The sequence below is a fragment of the Gavia stellata genome, chromosome 1 (genome assembly GCF_030936135.1).
Source record: "Gavia stellata isolate bGavSte3 chromosome 1, bGavSte3.hap2, whole genome shotgun sequence".
Classification (NCBI taxonomy): Eukaryota; Metazoa; Chordata; class Aves; order Gaviiformes; family Gaviidae; genus Gavia; species Gavia stellata.
Window position 1 is genome coordinate 87,505,798 of NC_082594.1, and position 26,895 is coordinate 87,532,692.

A 26,895-nucleotide genomic window follows, 5' to 3' on the forward strand; every position below is an offset into this window, starting at 1 on the left:
GTGTTGGTTAGGGCTTAGGTCTCTTCAGGCACACAGGGCAGTGAGGGAGAAGCGATGGTCAACATGCAACCTGGTGTATTAATGTATGACTTTATTTTTTTTTTTCCTTCTCTAATCTGAGAGATGGGGAGCCTCTATACTCAAGCTTCCTCATGGTGAAAAAATAATTTCATCTTCCCCAACATAAAGGCTCCAGAAATTGGATATTGCAGGGGAATAGGCCACTGCTTTGGCAGGAATGAAACCTTACGGAGTTCTCGTGTTCCCTCTTTGGTTGTGCGTGAAAGGTCTGGCTATGTTATCCTGGAGGACAGCTAAACACAGCGATGACAGCTGCTACAATATGCATGTTCTTGCTAGTACCAAGGCTAAGGTGACCAGCTAGTTATTCATAGGCTTCTAATGTTACATTTCAAAGCCTTTCAGTGCAGGTGCTACTTTTTATTGCCTTCCATGTAGCCTAATTTAAAAGATATTTTACATTAAGTGATCACCTATAAATTCCACCTTTCTTTTTTTGCTATCTTTTCAGCTTCTAAACAAAGTAGAAGAAAGAATGAAAGAATTGTTTCATGGTAATATAAAAAGGGTGAAACGGTAAGTTTGTACATCTGCTTCTGTATGTGGCTTGTCTGCATAATTCACAGAATTAAGATTGGAAAAGACCTGTAAGATCAAGTCCAACCATCAAGCCAACACCATCATGTCCACTAAACCATGTCCTGCAGTGCCACATATACACATTTTTTGAACACCTCCAGTGATGGTGACTCCACCATATACCTGGGCAGCCTGTTCCAATGCTTCACCACTCTCTCAGTAAAGAAATTTTTCCTAATATCCAGTCTAAATCTCATAAACTGTGCTTTGCTGTACAGTGGTGAATAGCCTGGCATATGAATTTATGCCTGTGTGTTTTCCCCGATATTTTATAATTGTTTTATTGCAGAATTGAAGATACTGTGAGGTTTGTCATTTTGTTAAGCTTCACCTATAGTATTGTTACTTTGGGCAAGGGCTTTAAATTCTTTAATTCGCTGCAATGGTTGCATGAAATGGTGGAAGAAAATGCAGCCAGGAAGCAAGAGCAGAGAGTGCCCTGAAAGGGTTGGGGAGCCAAGGGTGGTAGGGGGATAGGCCAGGGCATGAACCATACCCTCTGGGCCACATCCCACAGCTTGTGGACCAGGCAAGCCGGGCTAGTGATGGTGACCAGGGTCAGGCCCAGCCCTACGACTGCCAGGCTGGGCTGTACTACTGAGGCAGCTCCAAGACCAATCTGGGTGTCGAGGATTGGCGAAAGACTTGGGTGGGTGTGGGCAGAGCTGCAGCATAGCTTGGGCAGGGATCAGGGGCGAGGGCTGGAGCTGAAATGAAGCTCAAGCACATGGAGGAGGCCCTGCCCTGACAAGGTTTCCTGTAGCTCTTTCTCTCACATCTCTGTCCCTGCTGTGCCTCATGGCGCTGGCCTTGGGCACATGTGGCAAAACCCCTGGGGGAATCTGTGTGCTTAGGGCCCTGCCAAGAAGACAGAAATGTTTTATAGCAATTTTTTTTTAATATAACTGAAGGAGGGAGGCTTTGCAAGCCTTCTGTCATTTTGGTTTACTTAAATACAAAGTTTAATATATTAAACTGTAGGGTTGCTAATTGTGGTTCATTGCCTGCTGCTGAAACAGCATGCATGCTGGAGTTCCCCAGGGGTCTGGAAGGACACAGCTCATGTTGGTGTCTGGTAGTGACTGGCACCTTGAAGCCAGGGAATGCTTACTGCAGGCGTGCACCTGCTGGAAGGTGCAGTGGGTAATTTAAAGAACATCGTCAGAAGTGGAAATAGTTTAAGACAAGTAAAAAGTAGTGTAAATCCACAAGATCAGTAAAGCTAAGGAAGAAACTACAAAACAGGAAAAGAGCTAAGCAGTACTATAGCAGAAAGTAATCTGAAGGCTATATGAGACCACAAGTAAAGTGGTTGTGATTTGAAAAGTGATGTTATGCCTTGAACATTGTTTTTTGTGTTTAACAGTTGTATGTAAAACACAGAGAAGTAGTTATCTTGCTTTACTTCGTCCTGATAAAGCCTCATCTGGTGCACAGTGTGCAAATGTAGATAATCTTGTGTACAGGTATACGGGGGAGAAACTCTCTCTTTGAGGATATCTTAATATTGAAAAGAGATATTGGGAGTTTGTGGAATCCCTATGATAGGGACTTGTTAAAAATGGATCAGGAAAAAGTCTGCCTGAAGTGATCTAGGTTGATTTGGTTACCTTAGTATAGGAAGACGAACTTCCTAGAACAGTGGATCTGGCATGGATCTTGTCACATGCCCCTCAAATTTCTTTCTTTTTCAGTTTGCTTTGCATCCTTCTGAAGTTAGCTTCACACACAAAGCTCCACTAGAATTAATGCTGCTGGAAAAGTTGTTCCTGCCTTTTTGTTGTCTTGACGTAGTGAATTGATGTTCTTGCTCTCACTGTGTACTGCCATCTTGCGGCTCACTGAGGGTAGAAGGTATTTCTGAAATGTTTATTGAGAATCAATAGTACATTTACAAGAAGCTTGTCTATGTCTGGTCTTCTGCTACACCCTCCTCTGGAAAAAAAAAACCCAACAACCTTAACTCTGAAGTGTGTGTGTGTGAAATATGATGAACTCTGTGCCTGCACATTTTGCTTAAGATGGAATGCAATTATGTTGCTTATTCACTGCCATTTTGAATATAGTTTGTCTTTACAGGTAAAATACTGATTTGAACCAAGATACTTCTATATGGAATAAAAAAAACAAACAACAAAACCAAAACAATCTATGCAGATGCTTGAACCACTTTTAAAAAGTAATCCAAACTGTTAGCTGATATCAAGGATTGTGCTTATGTACTGCACAGTGACCTGGCTCAGTTTGAAACACTGTAATAGTTCACTTTTTGTGTTTGTGTATGTTTTTGAAATGTCTCTCAGTACAACTTCAGAAGGGTGAGATCCACTAATCTCAAAGAAGTGGCATTCTTAGCTGAGCTGAAGGTGGGAAGAGATTTTGTCATGGGTTTTTGTCTGCATTCTCCTTTTGTATTGTACCCATTTCTAGTCATGAGCTGATTCTTTTGCAGAGGCTGGTATGTTATGTAAATCTCCTCTCTTAGGGCAGAGATAGATTCACATGCACATTGTAGAAGTCGTACATAAAGAACAACTTATTTTTTCATCTGTGCCTTAGCAAGTTATGTATATTTAACATGTGGCTGATAGGTTTCTTATACCTGTTGAGAGTTAAATGTTGCAAGTTTCCTTAGTTCCCTCTTGTAAATATTACTTATTATGGTGAATCCACAGGATGTTTAGAGGGAATTTTTTTAAAAAATAAACATTCTCAAATGTTTTGTTATCTTTTTCTTATTATTATTTCTTTCTAGATTGCCAGCCATTTTGAGAGGAGGTGTCATTGATAGATACTGGCCCACAGCTGATGGACGCCTGGTGGAGTATGACATAGATGAAGTTGTTTATGATGAAGATTCACCTTTTCAGAATATTAAAATTCTGCATTCAAAACAGTTTGGGAATATTCTTATCCTCAGTGGGGATGTTAGTAAGTATCATATCATTTGAGGATCTTTTGCGTGGAATTGTAGGAAGTGTTGTTTTCTATCTTGCTATGGCACAGTTTTAGTAGATTACTAAGTGTTATGGTTCTGATGCTGGAAGCTCCATATATGCATGTACGCATGTATCTGTTCCTGTTTGTAAAGTATTTTAATCAGAAAGACTGTCCAATGTAAAATCTGGAGTACAAAAAAAGATTTCTTCTTTTTCCAAAGTCATCGTCTTTGCTGTGGAAAAGGTGGCACAGGAGAATAGAAGTCAGAGCGTTCTCTAGCAGAGCTTACTCTACTCCTTTCTTTCATATGACCTTTTACCTGTTTGTTGCAAGTCCTAACCTCTTGAGGGCTTCTCTTTGATGGTAAACCAAGCTAAGAGCTGGTGTGTGTGTGGGGATAATCCTGCTGCTCCCTTGATTCTCTAAGGGAATTACCTGCTTGGTGAGATATAGGACAGCTGTATCTTAAACCATTTAGCTGCTTTGGTGAACATCTTTTGACTCTGTCTTCTTCAAAATGCTCAGTTAAACTCTAAGTTAAAGTGACCCAACCCTTATGGGAGGGTCTTTATATGTGGTACTCTGTGCCTGCTGATCTTTGTATTTTTGAAAGTGAACTTGGGAGAAGATGGGCTACTGTTCTCAAAGCTAGATAAGAATACTGTTTGCTAGAAAATCTAGGCATTAAGGAGTATGCTTTGTTAAATTTCTCAGTACTTACGTTGAAAGGTACTGACTGAAGTAAATGAGGGATGTTGCTGTCTAGGGATAGAATACCTAATTTCAGTCTAATGGCAGAAATTTGAAATTTGACTATAGCTTTTTGAAATCACCAGAAATACCACTAACCATTCAATTAGCTTTCTGCAACTGTCAGGGGGACTTCTGTGCAGATGGCAGCTGAAAAGTGTTATTGAATTCATTAGCAAGGTATTTTCTGATTCAGTTAAAATTGTATTTGAAATCACAAAACTAGGTATTCCATACTTCTAGCCAGAATTTTGCAACAGTTTCATATGGAGATGATGTTTTGTTTGAATGTTGTCACAATGTGCCTCATAGAAGGGGAAGTATGCCATTACTTATTTACCTCCTGTGGGATTTTAAAATGCTGCTTTATGTCATTTTGTTATTGTGCCCTTACAAGTGAGGTGCTGATTGCCAGGCAGAATGATAGGATATGCCATGATGTGCTTCTGCACAAAGCTTTGCCCTTGTAGCTCAGATCTGTTATTACAGCTTAGGAATGTTATTGCCTGCTTTGAAGCTAATGGTGAACAAGTCAGCAGGAGGCATGCTTCAGGGCCCCTCAGCAGCTAGGTGTTAATAGTCATGCTTCTGTGCAGGGACCCACTGGGGTGCATCTAGGTTGTTCTTTTTAGTTGGGGTCCAGAGTGGGCTTTCAAAAATCTCCTGATTTGTCTCTCGCAGCACTTGTCTGAGGTAAAAACCCACTGAAGTATCAAGTGTGGACATCAAGTGCTAAGTACTGAGAGTTTTGCTCTACAACTTTGCTTCTCTTAGCACGCGGTAATTCCTAATGCTGAGGTAGCCATTGCTGGGTTTGCATTGAGAACTAGAGGAATCCTGCGTGGGATTCGGAGGAGGATCTCATTAGCTTTGGTAAATCACCAGCCTCTGTTACCTGGATGGTTGCTGTGAGCTAGGTTGTTTCTGTAGATGCTTTTGCTTTGGTCTGTGTTGTATCACCTTTGGATTAATACCAATTAATGAGAAGAATGAAAGATGTAAAGTTTCTGTGCAACTCTTTCTCTTCCTTCCATTCAGATCTGGCAGAGAGTGACCTGGCATATACTCAAGCCATAATGGGCAGCGGAAAGGAAGACTACACTGGGAAAGAAGTGCTAATCCTGGGAGGTGGTGATGGAGGTATACTATATGAGATAGTAAAACTGAAGCCAAAGATGGTTACTATGGTAGAGATATCCTTTGACAAATGACTGATCATTCGTTTCAACGTTTTTCAGCCTGCATTTTCTGCTGATGTCTTAGCGCTGAGCACAATTAACTGTCAGGTTCTGATTTGCGTGAGGGAATAGTGTCTAAAACAAAATTTCTTTTTGTCAGATTAGGGAGGCCCAGTGACTACATATTTGTGCATCATTATGTAGCACGTGTTTTCAAGTTCCCAATCCATACTATAACTCGTGAATAGCAATTTACATAGACCTGGAAACGAAGGCTTCTGTCATCAGACTGGTAACTTCTGTGATAATGGAAGACAGGTCTGTAAGTCTGCAGTTTGGGTTGAGTTCTGCCGTCTTGGGTTCTTTTGTTTTTCCTAAAGAAAGCTGTAAAAAAAAAAAATATACACATATATAATCCCTAGAAGCAAAAAAGTTTAATCATAGGAATGTCAGGACTTGGTGAATTGTGTTGTTGGCAGAATGACCAATTCTTGCCCTGTCTTAAAAATACTGATACAAATAGTTTTCAACGTTCCGTAGTTCAAATGGTTTGTAATGTAAACCACTGTTAACCATGTGAAATGTAGATCATCCTAGGTTCTGTGATCCCCTTGCTAGAAATTAAAAATAGTTGTTTTAAAAATGTAGGTTGAAGTCTTAATCTAGTTTAGCTAACTTTACAGGGTTTTTAAATACACCATTCTATTGTTCACATTTCAAGCTTTCACAGAAATGGTAACCTAAGGTACCAGAAATACTGGGTAAAAACAAAAATAAGCACTTCCTCTAACTGAATCTGGAGGCGAATACATAAGGTTGGTTATTGCAGTTTGTATACCAAGATACACATCTTGCCATTCCTTTGTGAATGTCACCTTTTTGAGAATTTCATTCTGAAGAAATAGAAACTGTTACTTGTATTATTTCTGGAATGTAGAATGCCTTAACCAGCTTCAAACATTGACCAAATGGTGATCGACGGGTGTAAAAAATACATGCGTAAAACATGTGGAGATGTCTTAGACAATCTGAAAGGAGAGTGCTATCAGGTAATTTTTTGTTTTTCTTTCGTTAGAAGTAATATTTCAAATACAGTTATACTTAGCCTGGAAGACTGCTATGGCAAAGTTTTGGTGAAAAGTCTTCTGATTTTTCTTAATTTTCGGAAGGATTTTTCCTTTTCTTTGACGCTTCTAAATTTTGATAGCTGGCAGTGGAATTTGTGTTGGAAGTGTACATTAGTATCAAAATATTTTAACTGTCCATCTTCAAACTCTTAAATAGTTACATATAGCTTTTTAGGACTGTGAAATAGAAGAATGTTTATTGCCATAGCTTACAAATAGAGGAAATAGTGGTAAGGACGCAGTGTTAAACATCATTCCTTAAATTGATTAAAAGATAGAAGAAACATGTATTTAAGTTAGTTGTCCTGTACTGTTGAGAATGTCTGAATTTTTAATACACATTTAAAAATTATTTTTAATTTGCAGGCAAAATATCTTACCATTACACTGCTAGTATATTAAAAATTAAAAAAAAAAATAATTCATGCATCCCTGCAGTGAAGGTCTTTATGTGCTGCATCTGACAGAGCTTATAAACTAGCCCAGGTGTAATCTGACATCTTCACTGGAAATCTTTTCTGGTTTGGTTACTGCTCCTTAAGGCTCTCACAGATACTAGTTTACAGGTGTGAGCTAAAAAAGCCATGCAAAAAATTGAGAAGTCACATGCTACTTTGCATGAGTCAGTGGCCCTTCATACAAATACCTTATTGTACTCGTGGGGGACTACTAACTGTTGTTACCGTTTGGTAGGTAGAACAGTGCTCATACAACAATCAGTGTCAGAGCTAGGAAATTCAGTCCTGTAGTGCCTACATTGTCATTGTCATAATTCCTGTAACTGTTCCTCCTTTTTATATGATGCAAAAAGTTGAAAATGGAACATAAAATTAAATGCATAATTAATTTTGTACTTTCCCTCTCTTATTCCTGTGAATCTGCATTTGTTCCTTCTACCTGGTCAGTTTTAGGGTATTGAGAACTAGCTACAGTATTTCACTCTTATAGGTTCTAATTGAAGACTGTATTCCTGTACTGAAGAGGTATGCCAAAGAAGGAAGGATGTTTGATTATGTAATTAATGATCTGACAGCTGTTCCAATCTCCACATCTCCAGAAGAAGGTTAATCTTCTAATTTGTTTTCCATGTTTCTGCCTCTCTGCTGCATAATAGTTGACAGTTTGAAACAAAAATACTTTGATTCTTGCTTTTTTAATAGCAAATCTGAGAGGCAAAGAATGATAGTAACACCTCTGTTCTTTGAATTTTTCTTGAATGTTAGAAAAAATTAGCAAGTGTCTAGGACTTTTTTAAACTGTGCTCTTATTCCAGAATAACATGAACTCAGGTAACTCTTGAGAAAGTATTTGGGGAGTTCATACTCCAGTAAATTTTTCCCCACTCTGTAATATCTTGGAAATATCTGGAAGATTACTGTGAAATAAAACAGAGATACTTCCACCATCATTGCCATTGTGTATGGGTTGTGTGGGTTTTTTTACTGTTTTTTTTCTTTTTGGTTTGTTGTTGTGGGGTTGTTTTTTTAAAAGGTATAAGGTAGCTATGTTGCAAGTCCTCAATATGTAATAGTGAACAAGCCATTAATGTGCTGTTCTGTTTTTAAATCATACTTTATATGCAGATTCCACATGGGAATTTCTGCGGTTGATTCTTGACCTCTCAATGAAAGTCCTGAAACAAGATGGAAAATACTTCACACAGGTATGATATCTGAATGTAAAAAAGTATGGCTGTATATGTATTGCAACCTGCATTTTTCAGGTAAAAAAAGGGATAAAACCAACCCAACTAACTAAAAATCTACTAGCAATCTGGTTTTCTTCTTTTAACGACTCATTAGGGATTTTTTGCATTAAGTTTGGGCTTTACTAACGAATTTGTCTTTTTCCATTATTTCAGCTGAATTTGTGTCCTTTGAATTTAAAAGCATAATTTCAAGAATCAGCTAGGCATACTACAGAATATTTTAGCTGTAAGCAATTCTTGGAAAAACAGATGTACTTTATAAACATATACATGGTTTTTAAGCTAACATCTCCAGTTGTAGATTTTATGGATGACAAATTTTCATGTCTTAAAGGTGTAAGAATTTGCTGTAGGTGCAGTGGGATGAGAAAATTGGTCATTTGGGAGTAAATACTCTTTTTGCTTGCTGTCCACTCCTAATGCAAGTCACTGGTTTGGCTTCTGCAAAGCAGATTTAGAACGTTTGAATATGTTTGTTACAATGCTTGGCATTTTGTGAAGTATTTTATATAGCCATAAATAAGATTTTGTCCTTGTGTATGAAGTTTTTAATGCAAGTCTGTTTAAAAATAAAAAAATAAAGATTTGTATATGTGCTACAGTATAGCCGCCTCATGGATAATGTAACTGTGGTATAGCTTTTGTCTGAAGATACTTTCTGTATGTAATCCTGAATTTGGAATGCCACAAAGCTGCGTGCAATTGTACAAAAATGTGACAAGACCCAGCAGATGGTTGAGTGAAGTATAGGTCTCTGAAGTTGTATTTGTTTTGTCATGCCCATACCTTAATTAGTCTTCTGATGTGTGGAGCATCTAAGTACACCATTTTGAAATAATCTTGTTAAGCTCTGACATAACCTAGCTGAAATTATGCATTTGAACTCTATTGCCATCAGCGTAGAGTTTGAGGTGTGTAAAGGAACTGGTTTACTGTAAAATTGGTCAGGTTTATAACAAAATGCAAAACTCGTAGAATGAGGTTTTTAGCAACTTTAATGTGTTGCTTTATTTTAAAATTCTGTGGTTGTATGAGCAGGATAAATTATCTTGTGGTTGAAATGTAAGATATGACTATGGTTGTATCACAAAGTAAATCTTAATGGCTTTTCTATTCTATTAATAGTGGAAATATTTATGACATACTTTGATATTGAAAGGAAACTCCATCTTTTGGACAGAGCAAGCATTTGTGTTGCAGTTGTCATACTTCTAACATATACAGTGAGACTAGCTGACTTTATTAGAACGCATGTAACTGTATGTCTGTGGACAGGTATCTGTCAGACTTTGCAGAAGGACTGTGGGAAGGAAGAAGGTTGTGCTGAAAGCTGGAGTGATGGTTGTGCTGAAAGGTGGAGTGATGGCTGTGCTGCAGCCAGGGTGCGGAGGTTTGTTTTGTGTCAGCTGAAACCAATAGAGGTTGAGACTGGTGCAGCCCTGCTGCCTGTCCTGTCCTGATGGGAGGAGATAACTCGGCTCTCCAGCATCTCTGCTTGCACAGGAAGAAAGGACAGCAGTACTGAACAGGCCCTGGTGGGTTTAAGCTACTGTGAAACTGTGCAGTATCAGTTTCACAGTCCAAAGCAACAAGGTGGGACATGGCAGGATGGTAAAGAAACAACATTAAAATTGAAGTAGCTTGAATTTGGACTTGCGGCTAACTGGTAGCCAGTGAAAGAAAGGGCTGGAGTATGGGAGCAGTGTAGTCTGGCAGCTTAGTCTTCCGGAGGGTGTTGAAAAAAAGGAAAATTAATACTGCAGCAAGCAGCTATCGGAGCTTTTGATATTATCTACCAATACACTACCTAGCCCATTTGGTCCTTGTAGCCTGTTCCCAGTTGGGCCTGATTTAAAACCAAAAACAAACAGAAAAAGCCTGGAACACTCAGTAATCTGATCATAGGAAAAACAGACTTTTAGGGGTGCTTTAAATAAAATAAGCTGTATATAACTTTCTTTAAATTAGGTTTTGAATTAAACTAATTGAAGCTGGATATCAAAAGGATTGGATTAGATTGGACAGAAGTTTATACATGACCGCCACTGACTTTGGTAGCTGAGCTTAGTCATACACTGAGAACTCATAAATGGTTTTGAATGCTCTGATATGTTAGCTGTTAAATGCCAGGGGGTTTTAGCTCTATGTATTACTGTTGGAAATTTAAGTTACTTCTGTTCCAACTGTCTACTTCCAGGATGCTTATCTTGGGTAGCAGGCTGTACTTTACTTGCTGAAGGAATTGCATGCCTTTTAAGGCAGCTGTGTTTTTAAAATCCAGGACTTGGTGTGTCTCCCTACCCCCAGGCTTTCTTGAAGTGCGTTTTGGTTCTCTAAAACATAAAATATGTTAAATATCAAGAAAAGCAACTGGGGGAATGTCCACCTATTTGTTAGCGCCTGACCTTTGCTATGATGAGGAAATGTCTCATAGGAAAGATGCTGCAAAAGGGTCCTTGTCCTGTTGGCTACTGGCCAGCAGCTATAGTTGCTGCTTAGGCCTTGGCATTATGTTGTACTAATGTTCGAAACTTTAGTCCTCTGTAGTTTGTAGCCTGTCCTCTGATAGTTGTGCTTGCAGGGGTTACCTTATACATCTTGTTAGAATGTAATTTATTTCAGTGCTCAAGAAATGCTTTACCCTAAAGTGGAATTCTGTAAACAGAATTCCAGCCTTTCACATGCTGTATTGCTGCCTGACTCTCTAAAAGCCACTGTTGGGAAGAATAAAAGTAAATTATCTCTTCGCTGAGTTCTGCACAAGTTTTGGAAAATCTTCTCTTCAGCATATGAATTGATTTTGAGGTGTTTTACAGCAGACAGCATACTACACCTTTCTGTTATTGCTAGGAGCAAACCAATATAAGCATTGTTCAGGACTGCTGTCAGCAGGCAGGGTCTAGAGCTGTCTAACTGTGCAGCATTCCAGAGTCCAGGAGCGTTGGCTGGAAAACGGTCTTTAAAATAGTTAGGGGTATTCTGGAAATAAAAGCAATTGCTAGTAGATTCGTAACATGGAAGCAATACAAATAATAATGGCAGGCTATGCAGTGCTAGAAGAAAATAATCATGCACCTTAGTCTGCAGCATAACCTCTTCTCCTCCCATTCAGGATACTTTCCTGTAGAGTCCTGTTTACTGTTTGCAGCCTAAGAATTAAGTGAGACTTTTGTTTTGGCACTCTTGATAGAGCTCTGAACTCAGATTTTTTTCCTATCTCTTAGTTGTGGATGTTTAATAATTTCATGTGCATTAACTAGGAAAAAAGCTCCTAATATCCTACCAGTTACATAATGATATTTTTGATTAATTGACTTAAAATCAGAGTTCATCAAAGCTTCAGTGCACAGAAATATCTGTTTTTTACATAATTGCATTGTGCAGATGGTGTGATGCCTTCTCTTTTCATCTGCAGGAGATGACAAAATGAATGGTGCCATTGATGTAACTGACTGTGAGTCTTGTCTAGTGCTGCACGTTTGATGGGTTTCCTAAAGAATATTGGCAGGCCAATTTGATTTTTGTTAGATCTTGCAGGCCTTAATGCAGATAGTGTATTTTTAGGTTGGTATGTGCATTACCAACAAAAGAAAAATTTTGAGAAAATTTGCTGATGTTTATAGCTTGCTTTGATTCATACCCTTTATTTCAATGAAGACCAAAATGGATTAAGAATGGGGTATGCACCCTGACCCAAGAGCTGAGAAGTGCTCCTGGACCAACAATTTGCAGTTACTTGTTCAGTGTTTATATCCATTTTCTCATTTTTTTCAAAAACAGAACTCTTCCTGGAAATGCTTAATAAAAGCAATTAATCCTGAGGTAGGTAGAACTGCACTAATGTCAAGCTGAGACAAAAAAGTTAAGGTTCAGACTGATCTCTTAACATTATGAAGTCACATTTTCATACGGGATGATTTCTGTTTGAAGCTCACCTCATGAAAATCAGACATGTTTTTGTACAGCTAAAATAGTATTTGTGCTTGTCAGTAGTCTTTTCCCTAGATACGCATGCTTGTAGTATGTACTACAGCATTTACAGGTCATAAATTACTTTGAATTTTGGTGATGATAATAGTTCTTACTCAAGTGTGACATGCCATGCACGGCTTTCTTTCCCAGGCCTGTGTGCCTGAGTTTAGTTGAGATCTTGCCAGAAGCAGCCAGGGAATGAGAAGCTCTGATGCAAAGCCAACTAAAAATCATGAGGGCCATTCTAGTAATTTCAGGAGCATGTCAGATCTGAGCTCTGAAAGCAACAGTTACGTTACATAACAAGAAGTTATGCAGTATGGAGAAGATTAAGAGGAGACTTTTTTAAACTTTTGCCAAAGTCAGACTCAGTGACTGCATAAAGGAGAATTGAGATTTAAAAATGGAGGTGTGGGGATTTTTGGCTAGGTGTTTCTGAGCAAGTCAGGATTAGTGTTTTCATAGGTTTGGAAATCATCAATGAAATAGAGGAGTATATTATGCCCATTGTTAAAAATAAAATAAAAGATACTTTTTTTCTAGATAAATATGATTTACCTAGATATGCTTATCATTTGAGATTATAAAAAAAATTTTGTTTGGCATGCTATTCTAACGCACCTGGTTGTTCCCTCAGGATGCCATGGTGATCCATCAAAGCAGTTTCCAAGTGCTAATGCAGAATATCCTTTCACCACTAGGTGGAGACTGATAACTAATATTGCCTAGTAGTTTATTAACATTTATAGAGAGATTCTGCCTGTGAAAGGTTTTTCAGGCTATTTATTCATGTTCCTAGGAGATGCAAGAGCCTATGGCCAATTTTAGGATGAAGGAGGGACTTTTTTCTTGTTTCAGCGCTGGAAGGGTAGAAAGAGGAGTTTATGGATCTTGTTCTCTGCTGTAAGTTTGTACTTAAGTATACTGAGGGGGAAAAACAACTCCATACTTGCTGTATGCATTCACAAATAGTAATCACAGTGAGAAGAAAAACTTATTTGCTTGAGTAGCAGCCTTGCTTTTCACAGCCTTTGTTTTTTTGCTGCATCATCCATATTGAGAGTCTTGCAGCCTACATAGGACCTGGACAAAGAGAGGTGAACTTTAGGGCCCTTAACCTGCAGAACTTGCAGCTCTGTCTGTATGTTTAAGACTTGAGGCTTGTTTGCAAAAACTTATTGTTGAACATAATCCCCCTACTCTGATGCTTAAGGGTCATATGGCTTGCTGTATTTCTGTTCTCCTTCTGAAGCGGGTGCTTTGAAGTGTTTAGTGATGTAATACAGGTCTGGGTCTGTGAGGTGCTCAGTGTTACCTTCTCCAAGGGGAGCCAGTTAGAGGTGCAGGTTCCCAACCATCACGGGGGACAGAAGTGGGAGTCAGTGAGTATGTAAGGCGTATCCCAAGGTCTGGTTTCATCTCTAATGGACCTTTCCAGTGACTTGTTTCTGAACATTTTAAGTGTTTTTATGCTATTGGACCTTCTAAAAGCCAGCATGATTTTTAGATTGCCCAACTTCAGTGGAGTACGTGTACTTGCAGATACTAGTGTGATGTGTTTGTGGGTTTTTCCTGAACCATCACCATCCTGCGCCTTCCACGTAGCACGTGAGGATTGTCCCAACAGCTGTGAAACTATGCTCTGTAAGATGCAGAGACTGATTGTAAGGTTGTCTCTGTGTGTGTCTGTGTGTCAGTGGATTACATGTAGCTATGAAAATACCTTTTTCTGTGCTAAGGTTTTGCTCTGCTGATCTCATCCTTTGAGGTTGAGCAGGCTATGATTTTCAGCCTGTTTATGAAGTGGAACCTTTAAAAATACCTCTGAACAGGAATTTGCTCCTTCTTAGTCTGGGTCATCCAACCCAGGCAGCATAGAAACAGTCTTGGACCACTCACAGGTTTGAATTCCAGTAAACAGCACTGCTGTGAGGGATCAGATATCTCCCACTCACACACGTGGCCCTTCACCAAGTTGTCGCTTCCTGGCCACTCTCGAATACAGCATGGCCCTGCCCTCTAAATGTCCAGAAGACCGTGATGTTGCCTCCATAGTTACGCTCCTTTTTTTGGCTGCTGTGTGGGTTTTCTAATTAGCACTTCCAAAGAGGGAGCAGGGTTCTCCTGGACTGCAACATGAAAGGAGGCTGGAAGAACAGATGCATGTCCCTGTGTGATTTTTTGGCAGTTTAGGAGTCTTTAAGGGACAGACATTTCATTTCCTTGTGTTACTGAGAGTTCAGTTTTAAATTAATTGATCGTTTGGCCAGTGGAGATACCTTCAGTGAGGTTTGCCTCCAGTATCTCCTTAAAAGCCATTTCTGTCACCCAAAACTCAAGTCTAGCTTTGATGCTAGGTGTTTAATGCTCTATATCGCCTTGCTTCTTAGTCACTCAAGTGAGGAAGGAAAAAAAGCTTGGCCATGTTCAACTCCGGCACTTGTCATTACAAAATAAAAATGAAAACCATGTTAAATTAAAAATAAAAATTAAACATCTCTAGTATACTGTCACAAACAAGGATGTCCAGTAGCAGTGATATGTAGGGTAAGACATGTAAGAATGACATATGTAAGAAATGGGCAAGTATGGAAAGGGACCCTTCCATCTGCTTTCAAGTCACTAGTTTACTTTTAAGGTTGGAGGAAGCATAGTGGCCTAAATTCAGCCTATAACCAGGTGATGGACACATCCCCTTTATAGGTGGATAAAGTTAACTAGAACTTATAGGGTTAATTTAAACAAATTATTTTTTTACTACTTATTTTAAGAAAAGTTTTTTATTGTCAGCCCAGAACTGTATTTATTATTTGAATTTGTGTGTTGTGCTGTAGAAACATGAAAACTAAACCCGTGGTACTACAGAATGTATGCCATATGAAAGTCCAGAAGAGTTGATGTTGGGAGACAGGCATGAGCTGTCTTAAGTGTGTGCGAGTACTAAGCAGACTCAGAATGCAAAGGTTGTGAATAAACAGTTCAGGAATCGTCAGTCTTGAAACAGTCTTATAAATGCTGAGATTAACCAATCTGAGTTTAAAACTACCTCGAATTCATGTCAGAGATGCTTGTTAAGGAGAAAAAGTTTTCAGCATTCCCCCATTTCTTATCTGTCAAATTGTTTGACATGGAACTAAGATTAACTAAGGGAGGGGTGGGCAGAGGAGTTTGGTAGGGGGTCTAAAAGTCTAATATTTGCTTATTTCCCTTTGAAAAAGTATAAATGGTGAGTCATCAGCTTTAAACCTTATTAAACACTCTGTTCAATATTAGCTATTGTTTGAGTATATGGTGGCTGTTCAGAACAAAAAAAGTATTGCTCTACCACATTACTGTTTTCATTAGGTGGGGGGAGTTAAAATGAACACAGGTTATTAGACTGATCAATCTATTGCATTCTGGACATGGTTCCCTGTGTCATATTTTAGTGATACAAGAATACCTAAGTGTGATTGACATTGTTATCAACACTGTAGTCTTAGTTGATAAAGCTGGTCACTTCTTACAGAAAGATGTTAATAGTGATTTTTTTTCAGTAACTGTTCTCCTTATTGAAGTAAGTTCATCTAAGTTTTGTGGATTTGATTTTTGGAATTCTTAGCTTTTTTGTTGAGTAAAGCCAAATAATTACGAAAAACCTGTAATTCTGCAGAACTATAAAATCCTGTGGTGTGTTTCCAGAAGGAGAGATTAATAGAACAGCCAGGTGGTAGGTCTGAACCTTAATCTTGATTTGGAAATTGGGGAGTTGTGGGTTTGAAAAGTAAAAATTGCTTATTGGCATGTTTCATTGTTCCTGTAATTTGTTTTCCACACTGTCTGCCATGATTTATCTGTTGTTGGAGAAGGGAGAAAGGATGAAATACTGAAGCGACAGGCTGGGAAACTGTTGGATACTTTTTATCTCATTGTGTATCCTATTAAACTTCCTTCATAATAGTGGTATGCTCCATAAAATACCTAGCAGTGTTTTCTATTTATGACTCAAATTACACATACCGGTTGTTTTTAGTTTTCTTCTGCGTTCAGTCTGATGTTGAAACAAAATTATATGTTTGGGAAAGGGCAGCGGAACCAAGTAACTGCTACAGTACCTTGGATAATAACAGGTTACTAAACAAGTACTGCAGTAGTCTGTTCATTGTTGTGCTTTGTGCATTTGTGCTCAGTTAGTGTTCATCTCTTACCTTTTTACAAACCTCTTCTGTTTTCTTATACCCAAAACCAAATATGATATATTCAATACAAAGCACACCATCTTCCTTTACCAAAGAACCAAGTATGCGTTTGTGGAATATGATCAAAATGATAATCAAACGCATGTTTTAGGCAAGTTCTTTTGAAAAAGAGCTTTCAAGAATATGATTTTTTAAAAGATGCTGTGTATAGGATTTTTTAAGTTGAGGTTTTCTTTTCCACTTGTGAAAACTTGAGCATGATGCAAAAATTTCAGAGGAGGAACAGTAAAATGAAGTCTTTTTTCACTTCCTCTGGAAATACAAATGTTGTAAATATATTGTGATAAAAATCCTACCAACAAAAAGAAGTAAGAAAAATAGTTTAAATCCCAAATTCAGAATGTGCATTATACACTTTGTTTCTAGTTATCATCTGATGTTACATGAAAAAAACAATGTAGATGGAGCTGTTTAGACATACTGATTTCAAATAAGATCTCTGCTTTCTTCGGCCTTTGCCTGTTGTACATTCTTTTTAAGAGCACAGGTAGTATTTGTTGGTCAAACTTGTCTTCGTTCCTTGCTTTGTGAAAATTAAATTTCAGTTGCGTCTGTGTGCACTTAATTATTTTAAGGCCATTTTTAAAAATCTGGGAGCACTGAGAAGCAAAAGTTAAACAGTAAAATGTGGTTTTCTTAAAGACCGTTCTCTTGGAGTTAAAAACTTCACAATGTGTTAGTAGAGCAACACATGTGTGAAACATAGGTAGTGCAGACATTTTGGAAGTGTTGAATAAATCCTTTGTTCCTGGGGTCCTAAAGAACTGGACCTTCGTTTCAATTAAAATATTGAATAAACTGTGGCTGTACAAGACCTGTAGTTTTTTATTAGATCTAGCTCTTTTCTTAGTTGAACCATCTGTATTCTTTCAGTCAGATGCAAGTTACACATGTTATCTAAGGCCTGAAAGGGACAAGATACCTCATTCAGTAATTGAAAAAAAACAACCCTTGTGGATGTGCATGTGCACAAACATATTTCTAGAAGTCATTCAGAGCAGACGTAAGATACTGCCATTCCATAGGTGGAGTCTATTGCTTTAGGCTTTCTTGTTCATGTCTCTTTCTTGCAAAGTTTAAGGCTTTTAAATATCAAAAGCAGTACTCTGCTCAGAAGTGCTTACGCTGGAAGGCTTTTGGCCTGTCCAGTCATGAACAGAGAGTCATCTAGAAACCAAGAAGCTGGCTGTATTAGTAAATGATTGTTTCTTTACTTATTTTTTTATTTAACTAGACCTTTTTCTGTCTAATGCATGTCCTCATGTCATCAAGACTAATGTTCTTGTGATCTGAGATAAATAGCAATCTTTTGTTCCCTGGGTCTCTTGCCATCATTTTGTGGGACTTTGGCTCATATGCTAGGTACTATGTATTCATTAACATGAAAGTTCCCTTTTTTGTTGTCTTTTTTTGTCTTCTGTGGTTAACGTTGTTCCTCTACTAGAAGTGGTAAAATGTGTGGGAAGCTGAGAATTTTTATGTTGAAAGTAACTCTGAAGAAATGCTAGTTAATGCTTCTGTTTCTACTGATAAGAAATCAGAAGAAGAAAGTAGGCTTTGTGATAGGTTAAAGTAAAAGCCATTTATACTATAAGCTAGTAAACACAACCATTAGGGAAGGATGGGAACACAAGTCTCCTGAAGATGTCTCATCCTGCCCCACATATGACCAGATGTGCACATGCTGTGTGGTCACGCTAGATCCGTTGTTGTATAACTTGCTGTTCATGTGTAGTGTGCGGCATGGTTGGGCATCATATTTGCCTATAGGTTGAGCTGAAGGTTCCTTGTGAGAGTGGTGGATGTAGAAGACCACAAATCAATTTATCTGGCTGTCACTGTGCCAAGGATCATTAACGTCTCCCCCTTGACCAGAATCACAGAATGTCTTGTCTCTATGCTGTGCCATGGCGCCAGTACACTCATGTTTGGTGGGTCTTTATTTGGCATCTTGTACCTGGAAAACGAAAGCTGAGTAATTTGTAGACCATGCAGTCGTGACTATATTCAACTTTACTTAATGTTAAATTAGTGTCCAAATAACTTGAATTTGCCGCACTCCTACTACGGTCATAAAGTATCAGCTGGTCTACCCAGTTATGTAGGCAAGAAACTTGACAAGTTTTTTTATTCAATTTGCACAACTGACTTCTATTGCTTTGGGTAGTTTGTGTTTGTTCAGTCTGGTGTTCTGTGGGCTCACTGTTACTGCTAAATCTTCAAAGACACGGATATGGATGGTCACTTTTCTAATCAGAGCTTTCTCTATATCGGCATCCCAGGTATATGTTGCAGTAGCTTCTGCTTGTTAATACTTAGCTTTGGACAAGGTTGTGCTTGTAATTAGGAGTTTCTTTTTTTTTTTAAATTCCTCACCATTTGTAGTCCTTGATGTGTTTGTGTTCCAAGAATGATTTGTCTGGATAATACTTGTTTGTGTGGGAAGGAATGCTGTGAATTCAGTGTGTATGATTTTTCATAGTTGCACTGTTAAGAGAATCATCTAAGCACTGGTTTTTGTTTTGCTCAGTAAAGGATACTACTTCAGATGAGATGAGACACGGGTCGAAGGAAAAAAGGTGTATCAGGAATCACTTCCTTTTCAGACGTGTATACACAAACTCAAGACAATGTAGCCTGCAGCCAAAGAACTTCTGTATAATTCTGTATATTTTGTCATATTGCTCTGTGGAAGAATCTGTTTAAAATGAATAGGTTATGGGGTTTTTTATAGTGCATTTTAACATTGTAAGACCTGGGCATTGTTAAATAATTGAGAAAATCTGGATGTTGTAATACTGTTTACTAATATATTTAAGCAAACATAAAGAAAATTATTATTGAGTAGATGTTATAGGTAAACAACACATGGTGGTCTGTCTTTTAACTGGCAGCCTTAATGCAACGGTTGCTTCTGCTAATAGAGAAGATAAATAATCCCCCATACTTACGCTCTCTAGAAAATATACAAAATGTTGTTTGCTGTAGGCAGAATTGAAGACAAGCTGTTCAGTATTTGCCTTGTAAATATTAAATATTAAGAACAGCATGTATCTGGTTCTGAAGTATGTGGGAGTCTTGCATTAATGTGAAAATGTATATATTCATCTGCAATTTTGCTTATTTGTTTGATTGATTGTAACTGGGGCTTTTCTTTTTTTTTCTTCAGGGAAACTGTATCAATCTGACTGATGCCTTGACTTTGTATGAAGAACAGCTTAGCAGGCTTTATTGTCCTGTGGAGTTTTCAAAAGAAACTGTGTGTGTTCCCTCCTACATGGAATTGTATCCTTAAAGACTGAAAAAGAGTTGAGAGTGTATATTAAATCAAGCAAGCCTAGACTGCTTGACGGTAATGAACTCAAGTGCAAGAAGGCAGTTCTAATTTAAGCACAATTCATGTTTTTTCGTATTAAATGAACTACTGCAGTTTTACTTCGAGGATAATTGCAGGAATTATTTTTTAAAGATGCCATAAATTCACAGCTAGTGAAATGATCAGCACCTTTCAAGATCAGGCTATGTTTTTGTTAATGTTTTTGAGTGTTTCCAAGTGTATTGTTTATGTGATGTAGGATAAACTGTATGATGAGGATAATGCTGCCTGGGAGTTCTGGCAAGGCTGTATCTCTTTCTCTTTTCTTTCACAGAAAAATCCGAACAAACTTAATACAGATTAGCATGATCCAGATCTTTAAATACTCTCTGATAGATTTGTTCTTAACAATCCAATTTGAGCTGTATGTTCAATGGGGGGGAAAAGTGATTCCTAACAGTCATTACTAATTAGTATTACTGAAAAAAATATTCCAAGTGGAGGGGTATACACATTTCTTGGCAACATGCCGTTCCTAAAAATAATCCTTCAGAATTTCTTCATTCTCTGGGTGGCAGGCAAGTTACACAAGGAGCTAGAAGTTTTGGCTTCAAGCCATTAGCTCTAGAACAGGCATTTTGATCTGCTGTAGGGTGGTTCTGCTCGCTGCATTTGCCTCGAGTGTTTACCACTTTTGTGTGATCTCCCAGGAAGTGTTTCTGCAGGGTAATGCCTGCTGTGGCTGTCCCTCTCTTGACAGGAGAGATCTTTCCAGGATCTGTTTATTCATAATACGTTAAGCAAGTGAACTCTGCCGCAGCCTTTCTTCTTTTCTGTACGTTCATTTTGCCTCCCTTCTCTGTCTCTAATCTTGATACTGTTTAATTCTGTAGCCTGCTTCTCTGGACTCCATACTGACTGTAACAAGCTCTTCCTATTTCTCATTCTTGTCAGCTCTCCAGTGAAACTCAGGTTTGATCTTAACATTTTCAAGACAAAAAAGGAGTGAAAGAGGATATGAAGATATTTGCCCTTGTAGATTACAATTTCAGAGAAACCGGTTAAGTTACTTTTGTCTTTGCAACTGCCAGGCCTTAATACAACCTGTATGTGATTTGAAGTATGCATCCTCAGAAAGTCTCCTAAATGCTTATTGCATTGTTTATTTGGAAGTACGCAAAATGTTTCTAAATTAATTGAGTAGCAAATGCGACTTCATACCTTTGAAGAATACATTTAAATGTTTCTAGTAGGCTAACAGATATTAAATGTCTTTAGCAATACATTTATTAAAACTGGCCATTAAATAGGTATAACGGAGCTTGAAAGTGAACAGTTCTTAGAGAAAAGGGGCAGGCTTTATTAGTTTGCTTTTTCTGAATGAATTAACGATGATATAATGGTATAGGTACAGGAAGGTTAAAGGGGAACTAATCTTGATGAGTTCAGATTAGCCCGAAGTAAGTATTCTAACTTTTAATTTGGCCTTGGACTTCTGATAGCCCTTTACCTGCATTTCAGATACAGGTTATCGCCTTTCTTGAAACTTACATCTCCAAGTACAAATATGTATCCTAATGGAAGGTTATACCTAAATGCTGTTTCACAAATGACTGAGAGATGTGATAGTTTACAATTGTGACACGTAATCAAAAAGTAGGGTTTTATTTCTTTCTGAAGAATGTGATATATTTGTGACATTCAGTTAAGTGCCTGAAATCTCTTGAGCAATTGAACAAATAGTTTTACTTATGCAAATGTTCATTTTCGTAATCTGACCAAAAGTTACCTGCATGGGTACCTGAATGCAGCCAAAGTACTAAGTTGGTTTATTACTTTTTACTGTTACTTGCTTTGCCTGTGACAAGAATTGTCATTGTGGGTCATCTGAGATTCAAGTAGCTGTTGACATAAAAGCCAGCTCTCTTATTTTAAGGAAAGCATATATGTCTCTGAGGTTTGCACCAGGACCGTATGGTGAACATGGAGGCTCCCATCTGGAGCATGTGTGACCTTGCTGTGTAAACAGAAGAGCATATATCTATATGTGGTTTTACGAAGTTATAAGTCCCAGAAATCTATGCCTTACTCTGCAGCTGTTGCTGTAGCTCTAAAACAGGTGATGTGCATGTCTCATCCTCTTGTGTGCTTCTCCAGAAGCAGATGGAATGATGTAGCTCTGACCTTTCATGTCTCTTGAGGATCTTGAGGATCAGTTGTCTGTCTTGCCAGGAGTACCTCAGAGAACTGTGGTTTCAGCATAGCTGCTGTATGACTCTGCTGAAGCTGGGTCCGTCTACCCCTAGAGGAGCAGCAACAAAAGCACTGATACAGCTGCCAGTTGCTCTGTATTTGCTTCTAGCTCAGTCTGGGCGATGGAAAAGTCTGCTTTCTGAAAAGTGTTTAGGTACCTAAGGCAAACACTGAAGAAGCTTTTAGAGAAAAGCCTAGGCAAAATTTAGATGCATCTGTTAAGTAAGCATTCAGTGGAACCCCTGTTGAGGCAGTGAAGAGGCAGTAGACATTTAAATATTTGCCCAGTAAGATACCCAGACACCTAGTGTTCATCTACTGAACATCTCAGTATTAATTTTGTGTCTGATTGTGTCTGTGTTAGGGATTCACAAATTAGGTAGCTGGATGTGTCTTTCCTATTCAAGCTTGCTACTTTACAAGTGAGCAGATGAGCAAGAGGGATCCCAACTTGGTGAGGGATCCCAACTTGGTGAACTCCTGATAGAAGTTTTGATCACTCTTCCCAAAGAACTTCTGTAGTTTGCTCAGTGGTTGCAATGCAAAAAAATGCACCAGCTGAAAGTCTGCAGCAGGAATTAGGAAACATGGGTTTGCAAAGGGTTTCAGTGGAATGCTCTTTTGAACTGCTGAGTCAAAAAGAAGATCCAGGGAGATTTCACTTTTGAGATTTTTACCTACCCTATCTTTATGAGCTGCCAGAAGTTTTCAGAATCAAAATATAACTGTAAAGAACTACTTCCATTTTAACTGTGTACTACAAACTTTGTGTTTTTTTCCTTAATTACCTATTTTCTCCAGATGGGTATTCTACACTATTTGGAAGAAACAAACTGACATCTGAACATCAAGATTATTTGAGATTATCCTAAATATACCTGCTGCATGGAGCATATAGGCCTGCCACGTGCTGCATATTGGCATCTTGAACCTTTAAATTATATGCTGTAGATGATCCTGAAACTTAGTCATGCTATTGATTGTGAATTCTTTAAATGTTTTTTTATTATTATTTTAATTTAAAAGCAAATGGAAAATGTATATTTTGATGAGCTAGGGTGTTATTTTTGAAAGTCAACTTAAAGATGAATAAGCAGCAAAACTATATAGCTGCTGAATGCACTGAACCTTTAGAATGTGATCCTTTTTACTTTTTTGTAGATCTTCACAAACTGATTGATTAAAAAAGACATCTTTAGCATTTCATCCCTGAAGGGTGGTCCATGGAGTTTGTTTTGGGTTTTTTGTTCTTCCACCATATTTTTTATCTATGGTGCTTTTTAAGGATGGAGGGTTTTTTGTTTGATTTTTTTTTTAAATGAACACTGCAGTGCTTCCATATAGAGAAGGGCATAACTAAAAAAAAAAGAAAAACTTCCGAAAGGATACCCCAAATCCTTCATTGCAAAGGGAAGAAAGCTAGTCTTAAATTTTGTTTATTTACTCTAGTTTCATTCATCATTGCTGTAATCTGTTATGCAGGAGAAGAATCTTTGACCTTTCACCTCATGGAATTCTGTAGCTGCTGCCATATTGATTATTTGGATTTTGATATGGATTTAACAGTAGGTTATAGAGGCACTTTGAACTCTTATCAGCATGAGAATTAAAGCTGGTTTTCCATCCCACCACAGTGCAAGAAATTGAGTGTAATGAGGTTCTTGTGGGCATACACCCCTCACCTTATGGGAAGCACTAGGTTCTTGAAGAAAGAAAGGTTAATTTAGAGGGCAAAGAAATGTGGGTGCGATCTAGATGCATGTGCTACCAGTATTGAATGTTTTGAGGCAAGTATGTATACTTCAGTAGGGTAAGTCCTGGTTGTATTGCTGCAGATTGACCGTGTTGTATGGGGCTCTTGCTGAGTAAGATTCACTTGCAGTGTAAAAATCAGTGGAAGCTAGGTTGCATTGTAGTTTTGTTCGGAAAGATGAAGCGTTTTTCAACTGTTTCTCATGTTGTCTGAAAAGTTATATTTTTGTAAGAATGTGCTATGTACTGACTAAAACTTTGCTTTCAGTGTTTAAAATATCCCACTTGAAAGGAGGTAGGAAGAATCTAACCATTCTGTGCATTTCTGTACATTTCCAAGATAGAATAAAAAGTGCACTATTTCCCTAAATGCTCCAGTCTTGAACCATAATGATGTGTTTTTCCTTTAACACCTAGTACCAACACTTTCTTAGTTTTATTGGAGGGAGTTGATTTCTGTGCCCCACTCCCCAGATACTGTTAATGAAAACAAAGCAAAAAGTACTTGTAAGATCTGTATTCTTAAATCATACATAAAGGAGAGTTTTACCGCATCCCACATACATAAACCGTTCATGAAATCTGAGTAGCCTATGTAAAATTCCAGAGTGATACTGGAAAACTTGCAAAAATTTCCTCTTCATTTGGTGTATAATTATTTTTGTCTTGTATAGTTGTGCTGTTAAAAAGCTTTCAGTTTGGAGAGCCAATAGAAGTATTCTTCAGTCTTATTGTTTTAAATTATTGCAGTTAATGTTAATTCTTTAATATACATTGGGCACAGTTCTTCCATGGCCTACAGCTTGTGCATCCCTAAATACTCCCAAAGAACAGAGCCTCCCTCTGAACAGGAGGAGAGAGGTGTCTTGCATTTTCCCAAGTGTTTTAACTCTGTTGTATACATCCCACAAAATACCTTGATATTATTGCCTATAACCTAGTAGTGACCCTTCATTTATGATACAGGACCGCAATCAGTATATTGTGTAGCTGCAAATGGATGCAGATGTCCTATAAACAGTTATGCGTATCCTTAACTTTGCAAGCATGAATATTTCTGTTGATTCTTAGTGTGATTACTCATGTAGGTGAAATTAAGCACACAGGCATTCACTGGGACAGGGCTTACAGCATGTATGTTCCTGAGTGAGCTTGATAGATGTAGAAATCAGTCACAAGTGGGGGTGGTTGTTTTTTAGCAAAGAAACTTGTGAACTGGAAGATGACTTAATATGCTTGCTGGCTTGCTGTACCAAGGCTAGCACAAGGCTCCCTGAGCACAGAGATGTTGGGTGTGCAGGGATGTTCTGTAGTCAGTTCCTGGAATGACCAGGGGACCTGAATTACATATTGATAGGTGAGAGGCAGCAGTGCTTGCAAATCCATCCTTTTCAACTGATGCAGTATAAAGAGTTGGAGAATTAGTTTTTTCTTTAAACTTTTTTTAACGTAGGTTTTTTTAAAGTGATAGGTGCAGTATAAAGCAATTCAGCAAACACTGAACATTATATTTTTTTAAGTTGCTGAATTGATTCTGAGCAAATATATACACACTGTCAGTCTTTATTTATTTGTTCTTGTAGGGTAGATTTTTTTAAAAGGAAAACAAGTCTCTTTGTGTTAGAATTTTCAAATGCAAATTGCTATAGTTGATCAGTTTTCCATGTTTAAGGCCAGTTGGGAAATAGTTATGATTGCTGCACTATGTATGCAAACAGTTCCCAAGATATGGTTAACATTAGGGTTTTCTTAATTATTCTTTGCACTAAATGCTGCTTCCACCTAGAAATGTGATCTAAGTATTTAAAAACTTGATTGGTAGTTTGTGCAAAGAGAAGACTGCTGGCATTGTATCTACTGCATCAGTGCAGTGCATGTGTTAAAATAAAGGTACACTATTATTACTTGTGTGTTTGAATTTTTAAATATATTGTGGATTCAGTGTTAAAGTGACGGAATTGATGGGTATGATGCTTACCATTGTACCTATTTTTTCTTTTCCTTTTCATCTAACAAACATAAAGGTATTTAATGGTCCTTTTATTGAGTATCTTTTCCGTCTCTCTCAGATTAATAAATTCAGTTATTTTCCATTTAAAATATGTGCAGGTAAGATACTTTGTAGTACGGAACAGCACACTGATGTTTGCAGTGGGGACGATCACTTGAGGCTTCAGTGATCTTTGCCTAGAAAGAGTTAATTTTTTATAGAGTACTGTAGATGTGAATTCTTTGGAGATGTGTAAGTTTTAGTTTTTTCTGCTGAAGTGGCAAGTTGGCTTTGGGTGGCAGTGTGATTCATTGCATGGCATAGAGAAAAGATAGGCTTAGGAGAAATAAGTGAGACGTTAAGAGTGATGCAAGCTTTGGCACAGAAGTTTAAAGAAGAGGGAGAAGGACACGAACAGGACGGGCACATTGAAGAAGTTACTCTGGGGTATGATTCAGAAAGATTAATAATGTCAGAAGACAAAAGAAGAATGTGACTTCTAAAAGAGATTGTAGAGAGATTTACATAAATTCCAGGTAACTGGAAAGGAGAAGTATTTACATCTGTCTTAAGTACAGTGATAGCAAAGGGCTTGGTAGTTGGGGAAAAAGGAGGGGGAAGGCTTAACTTTTTGAGGGGGAAAAAAAGTCTCACACGCAGACTTTGAGGGTAGGATAAAGAGTAATTTCAGAGCGCCTATATGCACGACAGGGAAGATGGGTATCTCTTGCTTTTTTTATTTTCACTGTTTAGAGTTTGAGGTGTTGACAGCTTGCTGGAGGGAACAAAGTGAGGGGACAAGTGAGAAGAGTTCTCGATTTCTTATTTTAATTTAGGAATAGGAGACTGCAGATGATGTTGCCTGAGGGGTAATACGAAGAAGTTGGCAAACCTTTCCCACAGAGTAAAAAGGGAGTATTTGGAATCATTAAAGGAGATGCTGAAGGAGCAAGTGTGAGAAGTAGCATAAAGCAGTAAGTGCAGGAGTGATTAATAATAGCACTGAGCAAC

At 38.0% G+C, this 26,895-nt stretch overlaps 1 protein-coding gene across 1 annotated transcript in view; it reads left to right on the forward strand.

The window, feature by feature from the left end:
• The window catches only part of SMS (spermine synthase), a 54,565-nt gene extending 28,744 nt beyond the window's left edge, over positions 1-25,821 (forward strand). Inside the window, exons 4-11 of the mRNA XM_059816264.1 lie at positions 533-597; positions 3,416-3,591; positions 5,389-5,543; positions 6,488-6,577; positions 7,604-7,718; positions 8,239-8,318; positions 19,743-19,858; positions 22,944-25,821. Coding sequence (XP_059672247.1) covers positions 533-597; positions 3,416-3,591; positions 5,389-5,543; positions 6,488-6,577; positions 7,604-7,718; positions 8,239-8,318; positions 19,743-19,858; positions 22,944-22,986 — 840 coding nt within the window. The 3' untranslated portion in view covers positions 22,987-25,821. The remainder of the gene's footprint in view (positions 1-532; positions 598-3,415; positions 3,592-5,388; positions 5,544-6,487; positions 6,578-7,603; positions 7,719-8,238; positions 8,319-19,742; positions 19,859-22,943) is intronic.
• Positions 25,822-26,895: the final 1,074 nt, after the last annotated feature.